This window comes from Sturnira hondurensis, unplaced genomic scaffold (assembly GCF_014824575.4).
Source record: "Sturnira hondurensis isolate 20B ecotype Veracruz unplaced genomic scaffold, ASM1482457v3 Scaffold0009182, whole genome shotgun sequence".
Taxonomy (NCBI): Eukaryota; Metazoa; Chordata; class Mammalia; order Chiroptera; family Phyllostomidae; genus Sturnira; species Sturnira hondurensis.
In genome coordinates this window covers 185084-204255 of record NW_028081813.1, presented here as the reverse complement: position 1 = coordinate 204255, position 19172 = coordinate 185084, and the positions used below count along the sequence as shown (strand labels likewise).

Sequence of the window (19172 nt, the reverse complement as noted above, 5' to 3'; positions counted from 1 at the left end):
GTTCACGTGCACCGTGAAGGTTGAGCAGACTGATCTGCCTGGGCTGTTCTTTGTTTACCAGAGCGTTTGCGACTTGAGCCTCCCGAGGTGCTGGAAATGTGATTTGCTTCACAAAATTCCAGTTGCGGTTACTGACCTGCTCACCCTCTAGCTCAGGTACTTTCTCTGCAGGCATCTGAAGTGAGGTGTACTCCAGCCCCACACTTCCCTGCCCCAGGAACTGTCAGGACAGACCTTCTAGACCTTGTGCATAGAAAGGACAAGTCCTGCTGATATGCTAGGGCCAAGCTCCAAGATAACTTCTCCAACTCCCCAAAGTGGAGAGTCTCCTCTGTCCACAAGACCTGCTCACCCAGCACCACAATCCCCTGTTGGTGGGAGTGTCTCTCCCTGCTTGACCGTGAGCTCACGATGCTGGAGAGTGACACCCGTGGCTGGTCCCCACAGTGGGTACCACGAGGTGCTCCAGAGATGCTTGTGACACCTGTGTGGCCTCTGCCCCAGTGGTGGCCCTGCCCTGGGGTCCAGACCCCTGCATACCTGAAGGGCATAGGACACAGAAAGGCCCACCATCCCTGGACTCAGGCTGCTTTTCCCAATCACGGCAAAGAGTGCAGCAAAGAGCACAACGCAGTTCCCCACGAACTCCACTCGGACTCCCAGCCACCTGCAGGGATCGGACAGGGAGGAACTGGGGCAGGTGCAGGAAGGGGCAGGTCTCTGCTTAGGGGGAAAGAGGGGCTAGGACCCAGAACACCAGGGTCTCTCCTGCAGAGACCCTAATGGAAGCTCCTGGAGGTTCCTGGGGTGGGGAGGAGGCTTCTGACCTGTTGGAGAAGAAGCTGGGGTAGGCACTCCTCAGGTTATTGTCCACCTTAGCATCGCTGATGGCCTCAAAGTCCTGGATGCAGTCATAGGCCCGGATGACGCTGGAGCCAGTCACCGTCTCCGAAAAGTGGGAGTAAATGGGCGAGCGGCTGACAGATTCCAGCCGCTTCAGTTGCCGTGATGTGGCCACATAGAAGCGCTGATGGAGGAAAAGCTTGGGATCAGGACCGTGGAACTCCAGCTCAGTCCTGCATACCCTCTGAACCCATCCGGGCTCCTCCCACCCATCCATACTCCCCCATAAGACCTTGCTTCCCTCCTCCCACCGCCCCCCGCCACTCGAAAGGATCTAAGATGTAAGGGCCTAATCTGGCTCCTTAAACTCCTTCCACCCTCTCCCTCTGTTCCGCGCTGCTCAGGAGGTGCTTGAAAAGCTGGCCACTTCACCCACAAATCCTTTCCTGATTCCCTCTCAGCTCCTGACCCCCCTCACTCCCTGAGGGGCCCAGATTACAGTACAGACCTCGCTTGGCCTTCTAAGTCAGTGAATATGCCTCGTTCCACTTAGGGGCTTTAGCAGTGTGCTCACACAGTCAAATGTTTTTGCAAAATTGGCAAAAATAAGATAATTTTGAATTCCCTTTCTTAAAGAGCCTCTTCCTCCTGCCGTGACCCAATCCAGTTGTTCAAGCTTCAGCCCCACACAAACACAGCTCTGCCTCCAGCTCCCCTCCAGCTCTCCTCCTCTACCCTGGGGACCCTGACATGGCCAGAGGGGTGCACGGTGTGCATCTGAGAGTCCCCAATCCCAGCACGGAGTTCAGCCCACATCATGGTCTCTGCACACAGGGGCTTCTGGCCACCTTGCGCATACCTTCATCTACTGATTCATTCATGGCAGGACAGGGGCCTGGCAACACAAACGCCTTTTATAGTTGGATATACTGAAAGTCACCAACACATCTTTAAAACATACATACACATACGTGTTTAGAAATGTATAAAGGAAGAAAAAGATAATGTGTCTCAAACTGTGAACAACATTTTATTAAAAAAATAGCCCGCAGGAAGGAGTTTGGGGGCCAGCCACGAATCACAAGGACTTCATTTCATCCCACCAGCGACCCTATGATTCTCCCTACTCTACAGGTGAGGAAAATGAGTTTCAAAGAGGGAAGGTAATGGACTACTGTCCCTAACCAAACCCAGCTGCGAAGTGCCTGGGTCTGCCCTCCCTGCAGCCCACCCCTGGTGCCACCCACCCAAGCACCGCCCTCCCGGCTGCCACGCCCACCCGCTCCCGGAGCACCTGCATGAAGATGTAGAAGGCAGCCAGAGGCAGGATGACCACAGTGAAGAGCGGCGTGCTGATCACGATGATCACGAGGGTGCAGATGCAGGTGCTGAAGGAACTCAGCACCATGAGGATGGTGGGGCGCAGAACCCCGTCGATGACGTGAACGTCCTTGGAGAAGCGGTTGAGGATGCGGCCCGAGGGTGTCGTGTCGAAGAAGGACTGGGGCGAGCGCATCTGGTTGTGCAGCAGCGCCTGGTGAAGCAAGCGTGCGGCCCGAGCGCAGCCCACTGCCATCATGATGGACGACAGCACCACCAGCATCCCTGTCGGAGGAGGCAGGGGGTGCTTGCTCACCTGGCCCAGGTGACAGGTGTGCAGGGGCAGGCTCAGAGGCAGGGGGACCCCTACGGTGGGCTAGGGAGGCTTTGAGGAGAGGCAATGGCTGGGATGGTGGAGAGAAGGGCATGGTTTGGGGGACTCAGCAGCTCAGAGGTGAGAGAGGGGACCACTGGAGCCCCTTCCAGGTATTTCTGCAGCCTTACCTTGCAGAATTCCCAAGGCGGCATAGACACCCAGCCTATGGGAGGTGTTGTTCTGTCTGCCATCCACCATAGCCTCGTTGGTCCAGGCACTGAGCCATATGCTGGCCCCGATGGCAGCTGCACTTTGACCCACGTACAGCAGACAGATGACCAGTGTGATGGAGAGCCCCACAGCCTTGGTGTAATCCCAGAACACGTTCACCTTCACCTGCATGGCCATGGTGGTCAGGGGCAGAGGACTCCTGTGAGCCCCAGGACTGCTGGGGACCTGCCCACCCTATCCAGCCCACCTTACTCACCTTGCCCACCTCCACCTTCTCCTCCTCAATCAGTGTCCCATTTGCCTTCCTCTCTGCTGCCTGCACTACCTTTTCTGCTGGACCAAGGGGCTTCAGGGGCAGAGAATGACCTTGGCCCTCCCCATCCGAGGATACGGCACTCAGCTGCCTGTGGAGACAGATGGTCAGGCCCGCAGCGGAGGCCTCTGGCACACTCACAAGACAGAGTCCCTGGTGGCCCGGGGTACGAGTGTCAGGGGGAATACCCCACCTGGCAGGGTGTGGGGAGCCCAGACACAGCCTCTCAGGAGGCCGAGAGCTCTCAGGAGCCTACCTACCTCTTTAACTGTTTCTGGACCTCATTCGTGACTGGTTCATTGTCCATCAGGTCTGTGTGGTTGCTGAGTGTGTCTTCAGTCAGCGGCACCTCCTCATCCCCTGGATTGTCCAAACCTGCTGCAGGGTGGGAGGAAGGGGGCAGAGGTCAGCTGGCTCCCTGTGAGCCCGCATTCCTACTCTGGTGAAGAAGCCTGAAAGGACAGCATGAGATAAGTTAGACGACAAGGGCTGAAAGGGCAGCAAGGACAACAATGACAAAAATAAGCGACCAACTTTGTGTTGGCAAATGAAAAGGGCAGCAAGAAAGGCTTAGGTTAGAAAAGAAGGAAAACTTCCCATCAGGGGCATCGGAGAAGGGGACTCAAAGACAAGGGTCAGGAGCTCGGACTCTGAGGCCAGACTGACTGAGCCAAAATCCTACTTCCTCACAGCATGACTGGAGGCAGGCATGTAAAATGGGGATAATAATAGCACCCACTTCATCATGTCACTGTGAGAATTAAAGAAACGGGTGTGTGTCAAGTAGTCAGTGAGGGACAGGGCGCCAAGGAGGTGCTCCAGACATGTAGGCTGTACATAGAGCAGTAGGTAAGAAAACCCGGGGGAAGGCCAGTGAGCCAGCCCAGAGTTTGGGGCTGGGGAGCAGGGACCAGACGACAAGGGACGGGGTCCAGGGGTATCTCCTAAGCCCGAGGACTTCAGTATGTTCAGTAAGGACAGGGATTTGTCTGTTTGTCCGCTGTCCTCTCAGTGTTTAGAATAGTGCCTGGCCACAGTCATTGCTCGATAAATATTTGTTGATAAATAAATGACATTGCTAAGGGCTTACGTATGCGCCAGAGAATTCATCTATGAAAATGGCCTGGCTGTACAAGCTGAGCCTGGGCTCTGTGCCCTTTTGACAAATGGGAAAACCGAGGCTCTGAGAAATGAGCTGCTGCTCCACGGTTAGAGAAGAGGAGGAGGAGGGACTTGACTCCATCCCGTTCCCTTTCCCTCCTGGTGATGTTTGACCATGCACAGAGGGTCCAGGACCCCCAGAACCTGCCTCATACAACACTGGGCCTGTCCACAGCTATTCAGAGATGCCCTCCCCAGCCAAGATAGGGGACAAAGGAATATGGAAAGCCAGGGATACCGGTCCTGCTGTCCTCCTCCGGGTGTTCCTTGCCCTTACCAGGTGCGTAGTTGTGGATGAAGTTGGCGAAGGAGTCACTGTGCTGCAGGAGGACCGAGTAGGTGCCCACCTCAGACACCTGCCCATCAGCCAGCACTATGATGAAGTCCATCTGCGGCAGGAAGCTGAGGCTGTGCGTCACCAGCACCCGTGTCTGGGGAGAAGGCCGCATGCTGTCCCCCCCACCACCCTCAGCACATACCCCCATAACAGGCACAGGGCCATGGAGTATGTGTGAGGTGCCTGTGTGCCAGGCTGAATGAACAGTTGCATTGGGAATGCACCCCATGCTCACCGCAGCCGGCTCAGTGCATTTGGGCACTGACTTCCACATGGGTTTCCCTAGCTACCCATCCCCTCCTGCTTCTCAGATTTCCACAGGTCTCACCCAAACTCCTTGGCCTCCCCACCAGTTCTCTCCCAGGGCCCTAGATCTCCCTTTAGTCCCTTAGCCTCCCGGAGGCCTCACCTTTCTTGCCAGCACACCTTCTGGTCCAATGACTTGGTCAAAGATATGCTTGGCCACGTGGGGGTCCACAGCCGACAGTGGGTCATCCAGCAAAAAAATGTCGGCGTCACTGTAAACAGCTCGGGCCAGACTGACTCGCTGCCGCTGGCCCCCAGACAAGTTAATGCCCTGGACGGAGGAGAGAGGTGAGAAGTAGATACTGGGTAGAAGGGGGTCAGACAGGCACAGCCGGGGGCAAAGGCCCCATCCACTGTCATCCAGCAAGATAAACCTCTACATTCACATTTCATATGCCTGGTCCTGTCTCTGTGAAGCTGTAAGGCCATGGAGAACGGGTGGTAGCTCTCAAGAGTCCACCTGGGCCATGGGAGGACATCCTGCTTCCTTTGCTCCATCAGCCTGCCCAACTGGCTCCCTGGCCTGACGCCCTCAGACTCTGGGAGGCTGGAAATCCCAAGGAGGCCCTTAACTGACTTTTGAATCTTCCCTCACCCACACAGTTTGCAGATGACATTCACAGCGATCACTCCATTTGGTCCTCACGTCAGTCCTCCCAGAGAGGTACCGTTAGTCCCACTTTCCAGATCACAAAATTAAAGTCCAAGACATTGATGACTTTATCCATAGTCCTGAACTACTAAGGTCCAAAGTGAGGACAGAACCCCAGCATCAGGCCCCGAGTTCATCAACCCCGAGACTGCTCAGGTGCCAGAGGGGAGGTGAGATCTCTCCTTCAACCCCTGATGGGGAAACTGATGCAGATGGCAGCAGGGCTGGCCCAGACGGCAGGCCCCAGGGGTGTAGCCTGCCTTCCTCCCACCAGCTTTCTTCATTCCTCTGGAACAGAGCCCCGCTCTTTGGGGTGCCCTGAGAAACTGACCCTTGGGTAGGGCAAATGTGGGATGGAGCAGGAGCTGCTGGCGAGAATCGGGTATAGCAACTGGGGCACGTGGGCATGCTTATCTCTGACGGCTCCCTTGAGTGCCTGCTGTGTGCTGGGTACTTAATTGGGTTTCTGTGTGTGCAAGGTCAGCATGGGTCCAAGAGAGAAGTCACGTCTCAGATGGGCAGGTCTTCCCTGGGTTCCTATAACCTTGGACTCCTAGTTTCCCCTAGCCTTCTGCTCAGGCTCAGGACTCCATCATCCCCCAAACCACCAGGAGAGCCTCCTCACCGGGGCCCGTGCCTTTGGGACCCCCCAACACTGTAGCCAGAGCCGCTCTACAGCTGCCCCTGCTCAGCACTGACAAATTGAACATCAAGGTAAATAATGATGTTGCAGGATTATCACCCACCGGATCAAACAAGAATCCATGAGCCCATGAGACGGAAAGAAATTAATGAATAAGTGAAAAAGGGGAAAGAGAAGAAAGCTCTTTCTTAGAGTGAAATGCCAACTAATAACTAGAGAATGAACGGAGGTAGAAAATTACCACTTGGCAAACGTCATAGTAAACACTGACTCAGGCGAGAATCATCAATGAAAGTCATGAAATAAAATGATCAGTGAAAGATATCGCCTCAATCAAGTGGTCAAAGTTCACATTGTTAATAAGGCACAAAGTGACCTCGCCTGCCTCCAGAGAGCATGCACCAAGAAGGACACAACATTATTGGTATTTCCCCTAAAAAACCCCATAATCTGAATCTAACTATGTCCAAAATGAGAGACATTCTACAAAGTACTTTTCAAAAGTGTCGAGGTCCTAAAAGACAAAGATTGAGGAATTATCCAGATTGATAGAGAGTAAAGGGATATGACAAGTAAAAGCAACTCATGATCCTGGATTAGATTCTAGCCCAGGAAAGAAAATAGCTAAAAAAAAAAGACATTACTGAAACAAATGATGACATTTGAGTACAGACTGTGACTTAGATAGTACTATTGTACCAACGTTAAATTTCTGGATTTTGACAATTCATCTCTGGTTATGTAAGAGAATGTCATTGTTTTGAGGGAATGTACACGGAAATTTTTAGTATTAAAAACAAAAGTGCTAAAACTCCTAGAAGAAAGCATGGAGGAAAAGTTTCATGACCCTGGATTTGGCAATGACTTCTTGGCTATGATACCAAAAGCACAGGCAACAAAAGTGAAAATAGATAAGTGGGGTCACATAAAATTTGAAACTTCTGTGCATCAAAGGACACAACAGAGTGAAAAGGCTGCCTACAGAATCGGAGAAGATATTTGCAACTCATAGATCTGATAAGGTGCTAAAGTCCAGCACCGTAAATCCTCACTTACTGTAACTCATTGTGAGTGAAGTCCAATGATGCATAATGAAACCAATTGATATATTTGATACATATAAGAGTTAAGTCCCTCCAGCATGTCCCCACATTACAGGACACTGAATGAGATGATGTTACTTGAGGACCTGCTGTATATATAAAGAACTCCTGCGACTCAACAGCAAAAACACCGAACGGGATCACAAAATGGGCAGAGGCCTCTATGGACCTTTATCCAAAGAAGACACACACAGATGGACAATAAGCACAGGAAAAGATGCCCGACCTCACTGATCACCAGGGAAATGCAAATCCAAACCTCAGTGCGATACCACCTCCCACCCATCAGGATGGCCGCTGTCAAAAACACGAACACCATCCCACTCCCAAAAAAGCCCACCCAAGTGCTGGCCAGGGTGTGTAGAAGTTGGAATGCTTGGGCACTGCTGGCGGGAATGTAAAATGGTGTAGCCGTTTCAGAAAACAGGACAGCAGTTCCTCAGAAAATACAAAAAACAAAAAAAACAAAAGACCCAGCATCGCTGTATTATCTAGCAATTCCACTTCTGGGCGTGCACCCGGAAGAACTGAAGGCAGGGTCGTCGAGAGGTATTTGCACACCCATCGTCACAGCTGCCTTATTCACAACGGCTCCAAGGTGGAAGCAACCCAAGTGTCCATTGACAAGTGGGTAAACAAAACGCGACGTACACATACCAGGGAACATTATCTACCCTTAAAAAGGAAAGAACTTTGGACTCGTGCTATGACATGAATGAACCTTGAGGATGCTATATTAAGTGAAATAAGCCAGTCACCCAGAAAAGATACTACACTATGTGATTCCATTTATATGACGTGCCTGGAGGAATCCAACGCATAGAGACAGGAAGTAGAAAGCTGGTTGCCAAGAGCTGGGGAACGAGGAGGAGGGGAAGTGACTGTTTAAGGGACACACAGTTTTAGTTCTGCAAGATGAGCAGAGTTATGGAGGGCTGTACAACAAATGTGCACGTATTCAGCATTACTGACCTGCATGCTTGAAAAATGGTGACTGTAAATTCTGTTATGCACATAGTGCAACAATTAAAAAGAAATAAGTAAACTAAAAAACAAAAACTTTCACTGATAACTCATGGTTTTAGGGTAAATGCCAAAACCTTAACCAAGGTCTTCCAGGCTCTGCCTTGCCCTGTACCTTCCCACGCCTTCCTAACCAGTCTACCCACCTTCCTCAGCTCACATCTTCAAAGGCTTCACATCCCTCTTGGTAAAGCCAGTCCTGTGGCCTGCAAGGCAGCCTGGGAAATGGCTGCCTGGACACCTTGCTGGGCTCGGCTCTTCCCCTTACCCCTGCTCAATGCACCCCAGCCACACTGGCCTCCTTGCTGGTCCTTAGATGCCTCAATCACACTTGTGCCTCAGGGGCTTCACACTTATGGCTCTCTCTGCCTCTTGGGGCCTTTCTCTCAGGCAAAGCTCCATGTCCCCAGAAGTGGTCCACTACCTCCATCCCAATCTTCAGTGAGGCTTTCCCAAGGCACCCTAACAATACAGCCTTGTACATAGTCCTATATCCCTTCTGTTCCATTCTTTCCCCCTTAGCATTTATCTCATATATTACATATTTATTTATCTTGCTTATCATTCCCCCTGCACTAGAATGTAAGCTATCTGAAGGCAGAGATTTTAAAGATTTTATTTATGCATTGTTTTTAAAGGAGAGGAAGAAAGAAAGGAGAGAGAAACACTGACGTGAGAGAGAAACATCAATTGGTTGTCTCTCCTAAATGCCCCAACCAGGGACCAAACCCACAACCCAGACATGTACCCTGCCCGGAAATCAAACCAAGGACATTTCCCTTCATGGAACAATGCCCAACCCACTGAGACAGGCTGGCCAGGGCATATTCTTTTTAAGATTTTATTTATTAATTTCAGAGACAGGAAAAGGGAGGGAGAAAGAGAGGGAGAGAAAAAGGCAGAGATTTTAAGACTTGTGTACTCAGTACTGTATAGTATTGTCTGGGATATAGGTGTGTAATAAAATCTGAGGAATGGATGAATGAAAAGATGAATGATGAGCCCTTCTTCCTTAGCTGTTAAGTTGCAGCTCCAAAGTGATGCTTTTCCGTATGTAGACTTCCCCCTCACTGCCCTCCCTGTCCCTGCACAGGCCTTCAGCCAGGAATTTTTCAGCCCCCACCTGCTCACAGGTTGGCTCCCCACCCCCAGCAACAGATCCATTTCCCCAGTGCCTAGCACAGAGCTGGGCATGGTATTACATGAATGTGGGAATGAGTGAATGGGTGCATATATGGACCTGGGCTGGGTTACCATGGGCAGCTGTATATGCTGACTCCCCAGAAGATGGGTAGGGACCATGTACCTTCTCTCCGATCTCGGTCTTGTCCCTGCCAGGAAGCACCTCCAGGTCAGGTAGCAGTGCACAGGCCTCCAGGGCCCGTTGGTAGCGACTGGGGTCCAGGGTTCTGCCAAATAGCACATTTTCCTGGAGAGTGCCATTCTGGATCCAGGCCTGCTGGGGCACATAGGCCACAGAGCCCTGGCCACAGGAGAACCCCAGAGTTACCTAGGGGTTTGCCAAGCGTCCCTTCCCAGGAATCCCTACCCTACTCACCTTCACATACACCTTGCCTTCCAGCTTCTCCATCTCTCCCAGGAGGGCAGATACCAGGGAGGACTTTCCACAGCCCACGGGCCCTACCATGGCCACCAGTGCCCCCTTTGGCACCTGGATGTCTAAGCTGGGAGACCAGGAGCCCAGTCAAAGACAAAGATCAGGCTTTTGATTTCCAACCTTCCACCTGGAGACCCAAGTCCTTTTCCCTCCCAGATACCACCCTGGCAATTGAGGCTCTTCCTGCTTTCTAGGCCAGAGACTTGGGAGTGAGGGTCAGGGGCGGGTTTTGCTATTGATCTGAACTTCAGCCCACTTTAGGCAGCTAAGAAGGCACAGGAGAATTTGGTACCTGTGCAGGGTTGGGGACAGGTTCTGGGCCCAGGTGAAGGTGCCATTTTCTATGATGACAGCGTGGCCTGGAAGGGTCCAGGAATACAGAGTCAGAGGGGACAGGATCCCTGGGGGAGGTTGGGAGGGAGAGAGGGGGGAAGCCCTAGGGAAGGGGTCAAGCGGAGAAGGCAGGGAAGTTTGGCACACAAGGAAATGGGGCAGGAAGTCTTGGGACAGGGGCATGGGGAGGCCTGGGGAAGGAAGGAGAGTGGGGGAGGCTTGGAGAGGGATGAAGGAGCAGAGAGCAGAGAGCCAGAGAGGACAAAGGCAGACATAGAATTAAAGATATGAAAGAAGAAGAAAAAAGGGGGTCACAAGAGGAAAGTTAAAAGCTTAGAACTAGGATTTTCTGGAGCAGCCCAGGTAGCGGTGTCTGGACCTGGGGTGATGGTCTTTCTTTCTACACACTGGGAGTCAAGTTCATCTTGGCTCAGGAAATGCTGGATCCGTTTCAGGGACACGCTGGTCTGCAGGAGGGTGTGAGTCAGTCCTGGAAGCCATGCATTCTCTATCCCCCTCCACTCCCTCTTACACTTGACAGCCCCCAACTTCCTGGGTGTGGTCAACCCCCTGAAGGCCCAGACACTGGTTTGGGGACCCCTCATAGGACTAAGTCTTCCCTGGCTCCCACTGCCAAAGACCGAGTCCAGGTTGGTAAGAGGAGGTTGCCTCCAGAACTCAGGTTTTCAGGGACCCCACCTGACATCCTCTGACCCCAAATGACCCCTGATTCTAATGACTTCATTCAACTTTGAACAACTCTTCTTAATGCCAGATGGCCCTAACTCTCCTTGATTATCTCCTGACCCTGAGTGACCCCAACAACCAGCCCTCCTCCAGCAGAACCCTCAGCCCCACCTGTGGTTACCTGCGTCAGACCGCTGATTAAATTGGGTAGTGCGTTGAGGGGGTTCTTTAAGATATTGAACAGGGACACAGACACAAAGGCCTTCTCGGCATCCAGCACGTTGTTTGGGTCCACAGACACATACACCCCAAGGGTGATGAGGGTCACCTGGGCAGCGGTAGGGGTGAGTGTCAGGGTGGAGTATGCTGAGCCCAGAGGCCTGGCCTGCCCAGGGGGGAGGTCAGAGGTGGGAGGCCAGCCCCAGTAGGAGAGCCTCACCAGGAAGGGGGTGCAGTGCCAGGTGAAGACGGATATGGCATGGAGGTAGGCAGCCCGACGCAGCAGCCGGAGCTCACTCTGCCGGATGCCCTCCACCTGCTGCAAGAAGTTGGGCTCCCAGGCATACAGCTTCAGCACCTTGATGCCACCCAGGATCTCACTCATCAGCTTGATGCGTGAGTCCTTGAACTTCATTTGCTTCGCCTGCAGAGAGAGTAGTAGGGGCACACTGCACTCCCCTCCACAGACCTCCACTCTCGGGGGCTCGTAGCCCCCACGCAGGGCACACACTGCAGCTGCTGGGGCTGCTCATCACTCCTCCCCACCACGCCTGTGCCAGGAAGGCCCAGCTCAGCCTCCCCTCACCCCCAACAAAATCTAGCTCCAACCCCAGCACCAGTGTCATGGTCCCTCCCAGGCAGCATCCTCTACCCCCTTCCCTGGGTCTCTAAGGCACGTTGTACTTCCCTTTTGTCCCCAGAATGATCCTGTGCATGGATACTTCCCCAGTTAGACTGCCAGCCTCCTGACCCTAATGCAGGACACAGCGCGCCAAATAAATTTATTCATTCAACCCCTGTTTATTGAGTGCCTACTGTGTGCCGGGCCACGTGCTAGGTGTGGGACAGATAGGCATGACCAACTCAAACAAGGCTCCAGTCATCATGAAGCGGACAGTCTGATGGGTAGGCAGGTAGGAAGTGAACAGTTATTTAAATAAATACTTAATAAATCAGCATGTGTATCCTGAGGGAAACCATAGGGTTCTGTGAGAGTCTAGGAAATCAGAGCTTATGTTGGGAGGTGGGACAAGGGAAGGAGTTGGGCAGGCAAGGAAGGGAAGAGCATTCCAGGGAACAGTGTGGGTGGTGGTCCAGAGGTATGCAGAGCTCAGTGCTTTGCAGAAAACTAAGAAGGCCAGACCGGCTGAACTATGGCCACACTGCAAGAGGTGAGGGCTTGCAAGGTGAGCAGGGGCCTGGTGTGTAGCCCTAGGGACTCTGTCATTCATTCCGTATGCAGGGGGAAGCTACTGAAGACTTCAATAAACGTTTGCAGAAAAAAGGACTGGGTGACTGGCTGTTCACATTCAGCACAGTGTGGCAGAAGAAACTCCTATTAGACAAGAAGGTGCAGGTTCAAGTCCCAGGTCTTCCTGATTCTGGACTGCCATAATCTGGGCATTGGTTCCTCAGATGCAAAATAAGAATGTTTCTGAAACACTCTCAGGGTTGTTGTGAGGATAGAGTGAGCTAGTGTTTGTGAAAGTAACTTGTAGCCACCATTGTTAGTAAACAAAATAACCGAGGGGCCCCAGGTAGTGCATGCCCTTCCCCAGGCACCTGGCCAGGCGCTCCAGGCAGCACAGGTGCACCTCTGACGGCACCCACCTGGAACGCATGCATCTTCGTGGCCACAACTGCATTGAGTGGGATCTGCAAGACCAGGAAAGCGACTCCCGCCAGAACGGAGGGACCCAGGTTCTGAGGAGGCACAGGTGGTGAGAAAGGACATATTAAACCCGTGTATATGTAGATGGAACCCCACAGACAGAGGCTTATCGATCTGACACATGGAGATGTGTCCAGGAAGCGATCGATCATGATCAGCCAGGTAGGCAACAAAAAGTAAACATGCAGAGAAAGCCAAAATGACCAAAACATCTGCAGAGGCTGTCAGCCATCCGATAGTGACGACAAACAGGCACAAACAGGCACAAACAGGCAGGCGTGGAAGGGTGTCTAGATACACAGGAGGGCAAATACAGACACGCCCTGCCTCTTAGTCCCTCTTTCCTCCCCTGGGACCTTGGGGAAGGGTAGTCACCCAGGCTGGGAAGACTGGGTCGCACATACCAGCATCAGCGCATCAGCACGCCTGCAGTCCTGACCCCCACCCCAGCATCTAGGGAAGCACTTGTGTCCACAATGCCGCACCTCTGCTGACCAGTAGTAACCCTCTCCTGCCCTTCCTCAGCAAGGTCAAGGTCAGAGGAAGGGGCCAGAGAGTCACCTGCCAGAGGAAGTAGATGGCCAGGATGATATGCAGAGGCCCTGACCACAGCAGGTTGAGGAAGGGGGTGAGGTTCATGAAGTGCTGGGCATCCACTGACATGAGGTTGACAATTTCCCCCACAGTGGACTCACGTCTGACTGAATTGCTGATGACCAGAGCCTGCAGGTGGACAGCAGGTGATGAACTGGGCCAGTGACATTCTCCAAAGCTCCCGAGGGCCAGCCTCCCCGGCCTCCCAGAGCCCTGCACCAGCTGACCTTCCTGTAGATGAGACCGATGATCCCCGTACGAAGCCTCAACCCCATCACAAAGACGTAACGGTTAGCCTGGTGCAAGAACAGTGTCTGCATCACGGAGCACATGAACATCAGCCCGGCCACCAGGAAGCCCCACCAGTTAGGGGCCGTGGGGTTTGAAATAAATCTGATCAGGACGCTGCAAGGGCAGGAGAGAGGCACGAAGGTCGGCATGGCGGCGGGGGGTTGGGGGCACGTTCCCTAGGTCCCTCCCTTTACTGCTCCCCTCCCCTTTCACCCTCAGCCTCCACTCTGGCCCCTTCTCTGAAACCTCTCAGGTGGTGGCTGCTAACCCTCCTCCCCATTCCCACCCAGGGGGACTCAGCCCCGTGCTGACTCAAGACCCTGACCCTCCCTCCTCACTCCCTGCTGCCTTCACCTCCTCTCTGTCTACCACGGCCCCCGCTACACCTCCCATCTAGCACTCTCACCACCAGCCTCTTCCGCCTGCCTTTCTTGCCGGCTGGGACCACATGAAGAGAAGTAATACTACATGTTTCTTGATTAGAATTTCCTGTGCCTTCTCCTGGGCTTCTGAGGGCTCAGAGCATACTGCATGACCACACAGGCTCTTGCCCCTCAAATCCATCCACTCCAACATCAGCCGGCTCCAGTGCTAGCTGGTGACCTGCCCCAGGGCCCTACCTCACCTCATCTTCCACCACCCTCTTTACCTCTCTTCTCTCACCTTCTGAGTGGTTCCCACTGGGTCCTCCCACTTCACTCACCTATTACAAACTCCCCACCAACCACAAACTTCCCTTCCAACACTTGCCTCCTTCCCTCTCTGCTGCCTCAGGAGACATGTCCCTCCAGCTCTCCCAGCCTGACCCTGCCCAGCTAAGCTCTGGATCCCATCCACCTCCTCAGGAACATGCTCCATCATTGCCCCCCTTTCTCCTGATCTTCAATAGCTTCGTTTTGCTGGCAGCTCTGTATCTTTTCCTTTGACATGACCAATTCTCTTCCACGTTGGGACACACCTTCCCTTGACCATGTGGATCTACCTCTATAGTCACAGCCGGGCCTCTCCTTCTGAGGGTTGAACGTGTCTCCTAAAAACATATATTCAAGTCCTAACCCCTGGTACCTGTGAATGTGATCTTATTTAGAAAGAAGGTCTGTGCAGACATAATCAATCAAGTTCAGATGAGATCACTAGGGTGGGCCCTAATCCAATGGCTGGTGTCCTTATAAGAGGAGAGATTTGCATAGAAACACAGATGTACTCATGAAAGGGCCGTGAGAAGGAGGAGGCAGAGATAGGAGCATTGCATCTACAAACCGAGGAATGCCACGGAGTGCCAGCAACCACCAGAAGCTAGGGGGCAAGGGACAGATTTCCATTCAGAACTTCTAGAAGGAACCGACCCCACCGACACCTTGATTTCAGCCTTCTGGCCTCCAGAGCCAGGAGAGAACAAACTGCTCATCCCCTTACCTGTCAGAACTCCCCAGGGCTCTGTCTGGGGCCTCCACATGGCAAAGCTTAGCCACAGATATGAGACCCTGGGCTTCCACCGGTGGCTCTGAAATGTGACCTTCGGCTGGCTGGCAGTCTCACCTTGGGGGACTCAGCTGAACTACAGAACCATGTGGCCACGACTCAACTCGCTACCTTGTCTGTTACCCAGCCCCCTCCTCCCACTGAATTCATCATCTCAGCAAAACATCCATCATCCTCCGGTCACCCTCCCTCTCCTGGCACACCCCTCATCTCTGGCGTAGCTTCTGAATCCTATCTCATTCCTGGCCTGGGCTCCCATCTGCCTTGGTCAGCCCACTTTCATCTGGCCACCTACTCTATTATCCCTCGAACGACTGCAGGGAATCCTTCCAAAATACAAACCAGCTGTCCCTCCCTGGCTGCAAATCTTTCAAGGATGTCCTTCGCTCTCCCCCGCTCCCTTTGTCTTTCTCCCCTTCCCTCTGGTCATGCTTCCCCCCAGCATCCCTCCTGGCCACCAGGGATGCCTGGATCGCCCAGGTCTTGCTGTCTCAGGCCTTTGTGACTCTGGCTCGGCTCCACCTTTCCCTCCTTCCTCCCCTGGTTAACTAACCCCTGCTTGTGCTTCCAAATTGTATACCCACCCTGGCTGGGAAACGTATCATGCTCTTTCCCAAGCTGGCTTCTGTACCCCTCCTGGGTGCACCTCCTGAGTGCACCTCCGCCCGCACACCGTGCCCTAATGGACTCATTCGTTGGTTTCCCCCACGAGACATTAAGACCATAGCTCTTTGGTTCTCTGGGGCTCAACAGTCATTGAATAAACGAATGCATGAATGGAGGGGCAAGGAGCTGGTGGCTCAGCTGCTAGGCAGTGCTCTTTCCACCCCCTCTATTGAGAACTCAAGCCATTCCTATGACAGATCATAGAGCCTGCCTGTCATCTGGGAAGAGTGCTATATGTAGCTGGACTCAACTCCATTTTTATCGGCTGTGTGCCCTTGGGCAAGTCACTTCATCTTTCTGAGCTGCCGCTTCCTCACTTGTTTTTATTATTTTTTTAAATTTCATTTTTCTGCTTCCTTGTTTGTAAAATGGGAGTAGGGACACTTCTCTGTGGGATTTAAAGAGAGAATGTTTGTTTAACACATCCACAAGGGAGCGTGGCACATAATATGGTACAGACAAGCTGGATGTGAATGGGGAAACGGAGGTGCAGAGCCATTGCCAATGCCAGAGGGCACACAGAAAGTGGAGAGAGTCCCTTCAGGTCCTGGTATGGGGCTCTTTTCACCATATGTCATCCCTTCCTCTGGGCTCAGTCCTCAGGGACAGCCAGCCACCACCCTGCCCAGGGAAGGGCTGCGGCAAGGGGAAGTGTGCGGAGACCTGAGCAGCTGGGGATTGACGAAGGAGAGCAGGTCCTGGGCCAGCATGAAGCATGAGCTGACGAGGAAGCCAGGGCCGAAGGTGACCAGCAGGGCCTTCAGGAAGGAGGGCTCCCGGGGCCTGGACCGGCCTCCCAGCAACTCCTCATCTTCACTGGAGACTGTCTTCCCAGACGCCACTGCGACCCTGTGTTTGATCGGGAAGGAAGGAGCAGTGGGTAATGGGCCCCGTGAGGCCAAGTGCCTGGGATGGGCGGGGAGGAGAGGGAGGCTGCTTTCTGGGCTCTCAGGACTGGGGGCCGGGGCGGGGGGATGGACAACACGACTTTCCAGGTAAATTCCACAGGAGATTCTGTCCTCAGGCACCAGAGGGTATTAAGCGGTGTCTAACTGACATCTGAGGACTATAACCCAGCAACACCCGGCCTCTGGCTTGCCCCTGCCTCCCCAGGGAGGATGCAGTGAGGGAAGGGACACACAGGCGGAGAAGGCTAGTGGCCTAGTCACAGGGAGCTGCACAGGGAGGGGGCAGAGGTGATGTGGAGGGCCAGAGAGGGGGTGCCAGGCAGACTGGGGTAGCCACAGGGCTTCCCAGAGGCTCCACATTGTAGGAGCGAAGACACTGCCGACCAAGCCCAAGTGCCAGGCTCCTCTCCTCTGAAAGCCAGCTGGTGTCGGGGACGCCTGACTGAGAAAGCACTGGAGTCCCAGGCCCCGGGTTGGTGGGGGCACAGCCCCAGGGTCAGAGATGGAGGAAAGGAGGACTCAGAGTCCCGTCTCTCCTGGTTGGCAGTGAGCCGGGGTGGGGTCCTTGAAGGGGAGGCTGCCCATGGGAAGGCTCCAGATGGAGAGTTGTATTCTCCAGCCGCTGCCTTCAGACAGGACAAGGCAGGACTAGAGGCCCTGCTCCTCCTGAGGGGGGTCCCTGGAATCCACCCCCATGTCGGGCAAGGTGGTGCAGGGTAAGAGCCGGGGCGCCAGACAACTGGGTGTGGGTTCCAGCTGTGCCACCACCAACCGGGGGACTTTGGGTGTAGCATTAAACCTCTGTGTCCCCTTCTGCAACAAGGGGACAGCGGAATATACACTGTAGAGGGGTTGGAGACCAGGTTTGCTCCGTGCTCAGGGCCACGCCGCGGGTGGAGTAAGTGCCGTAAAAGCGGAAGCCATCCTCCGGCCTCAGGACCCCCTACACCTGCTCTTCTCCCTACCCCCAGCCCTGCAACCCTCCCCGGTCAGCAGCCTCCCCTGCAGGAGACCTGGGTGCATGCAGGGGCTGGGTGGAGGGGTGTGGGCACTTGGGGGGGCCTCACCATGCTGCCTGCTTTTGCTGCTTCTTCCAGGCCTCCAGTAGCCTCTGCACCACCACCTCAGAGCAGTCCTCCTTGTTCAGGGACCAGAGGTCTCGCTCTTCCAGAGGACGCCGGTGGCCGAGAATGGCCAATCTGGGGCAGGCAGATGGCCCCAAATGGGAGTCAGAGTTTAGCAGCCTGGAGCTGGGACTAGGGTCTCCAGAAAGGAGGTTCTCCCTAGGGTGCTGTGGTTAAGGGAAGTATCTCCTTGATTTGCCACAGTGAGAACAAGCTGAAGCCACTGCCTCCCACCCCAAGTTCCCATCTCTTGGGAGAGGGCCCCTTCTCTCCCTCTTCCCCAGATGCCCCACAGACCCCTGGGCCCTGGTGATGAGATTCACACAGGCTGGGGCCCTCTTCAGTGCTGCACAGTCACTGAGCTGTCACCCAGGTCAGAGACACAATTATCCTGCCCAAGCCTCTCTGACAGGTGGCCAAGGAGGTGACAGAAGAGTGTAGACCCTGGGCCTCTCCCGGCCACCTGCGAGCCACCTGCTAGACGCAGGGCTGGCCTGTGGCCTAGGGTCAGGGCTGGGCCATGCCAGGCCCTTGCACTCAGCCTCCAGCCTCCCTGCCAGTTTCCCCATCCTCTCCTGCCCCATGGCTGAGGCTGGGGTTTGCAGCGGAGGGGCCAGCCAGGCCCAGCTCCTCAGACCCCTGAACTTCCAGCTGGCTCCCCTTCCTCCCCTTACCCCTCTCTCCTCGACCCCTTCCTCTGGCCCAGGCTGGAGGAGGAGCCAACTCACTTTGTGAACCACCAGAAGGTCAGGCGGGAGAAGAAGCCAGTGTCAGCCTCTGGGAAGGGGTTCTAGAAGGAGAGAGTGGAAACGGACAAATCAGGAATGACCACCCCCTCTGAAGGCAGAGTAGAGGGAGGCAGCCCTTTTGCCTTCCCAGCAAGCCCCAGGTGGCACGACGTTGTGGAGATGATCTGGGAATGGAAGGGACCGGAAGGGATGGGGAATGCAGGTGAGGGCTAGCCGAGGGGTGGGCGTGGAGCCTCCGTTCCCACCGGCCTCCACGGAAAACTCACAGAGTCAACGTTCTTTGGGGAGAACAATGGTGGCTTCTCCCTAAAGCAGGACAGGATGAAGGCGAAGAGCGCCAGGGTGAAGTAAATGCAGAAGGTGGCGAAGCGGAAGGGGTCCACGATCTTGCCCTGCGGGACAACGGGGAAGAGCTTCAGAACCTCAGGTTCCTCGGAGATGGGTGGGGTCATACAGGGGCCACTGTTCAGTGGGGGCTTGCCCTACATCAGGCGCTGTGCCAAGGGCTCCTCTTCATCGCCTTGTTTGACCCCCCCTGGTCACTCCTATGAGGTAGGAAATCTCTGACACCCAGTTTGCAA

At 54.2% G+C, this 19172-nt stretch overlaps 1 protein-coding gene across 4 annotated transcripts in view; it reads right to left on the bottom strand.

Moving 5' to 3' along the window:
* Positions 1-19172, bottom strand: part of ABCC3 (ATP binding cassette subfamily C member 3) — a 45381-nt gene that overhangs the window by 12068 nt on the left and 14141 nt on the right. For 2 of the 4 annotated variants that reach the window (XM_037056855.1, XM_037056858.1), the window contains exons 5-25: positions 18858-18983; positions 18571-18632; positions 17786-17917; positions 16474-16659; positions 13599-13776; positions 13339-13500; positions 12717-12809; positions 11326-11529; positions 11068-11214; positions 10579-10666; positions 10159-10225; positions 9807-9933; positions 9555-9731; positions 4931-5098; positions 4423-4615; positions 3284-3401; positions 2967-3114; positions 2668-2875; positions 2138-2448; positions 828-1027; positions 541-667 (exon numbers count right to left, since the gene is read on the bottom strand). In XM_037056855.1, coding sequence (XP_036912750.1) covers positions 541-667; positions 828-1027; positions 2138-2448; positions 2668-2875; positions 2967-3114; positions 3284-3401; positions 4423-4615; positions 4931-5098; positions 9555-9731; positions 9807-9933; positions 10159-10225; positions 10579-10666; positions 11068-11214; positions 11326-11529; positions 12717-12809; positions 13339-13500; positions 13599-13776; positions 16474-16659; positions 17786-17917; positions 18571-18632; positions 18858-18983 — 3222 coding nt within the window. The remainder of the gene's footprint in view (positions 1-540; positions 668-827; positions 1028-2137; positions 2449-2667; positions 2876-2966; positions 3115-3283; positions 3402-4422; positions 4616-4930; positions 5099-9554; positions 9732-9806; positions 9934-10158; positions 10226-10578; positions 10667-11067; positions 11215-11325; positions 11530-12716; positions 12810-13338; positions 13501-13598; positions 13777-16473; positions 16660-17785; positions 17918-18570; positions 18633-18857; positions 18984-19172) is intronic. The other 2 variants (XM_037056856.1, XM_037056857.1) reach the window with 2 other exon arrangements.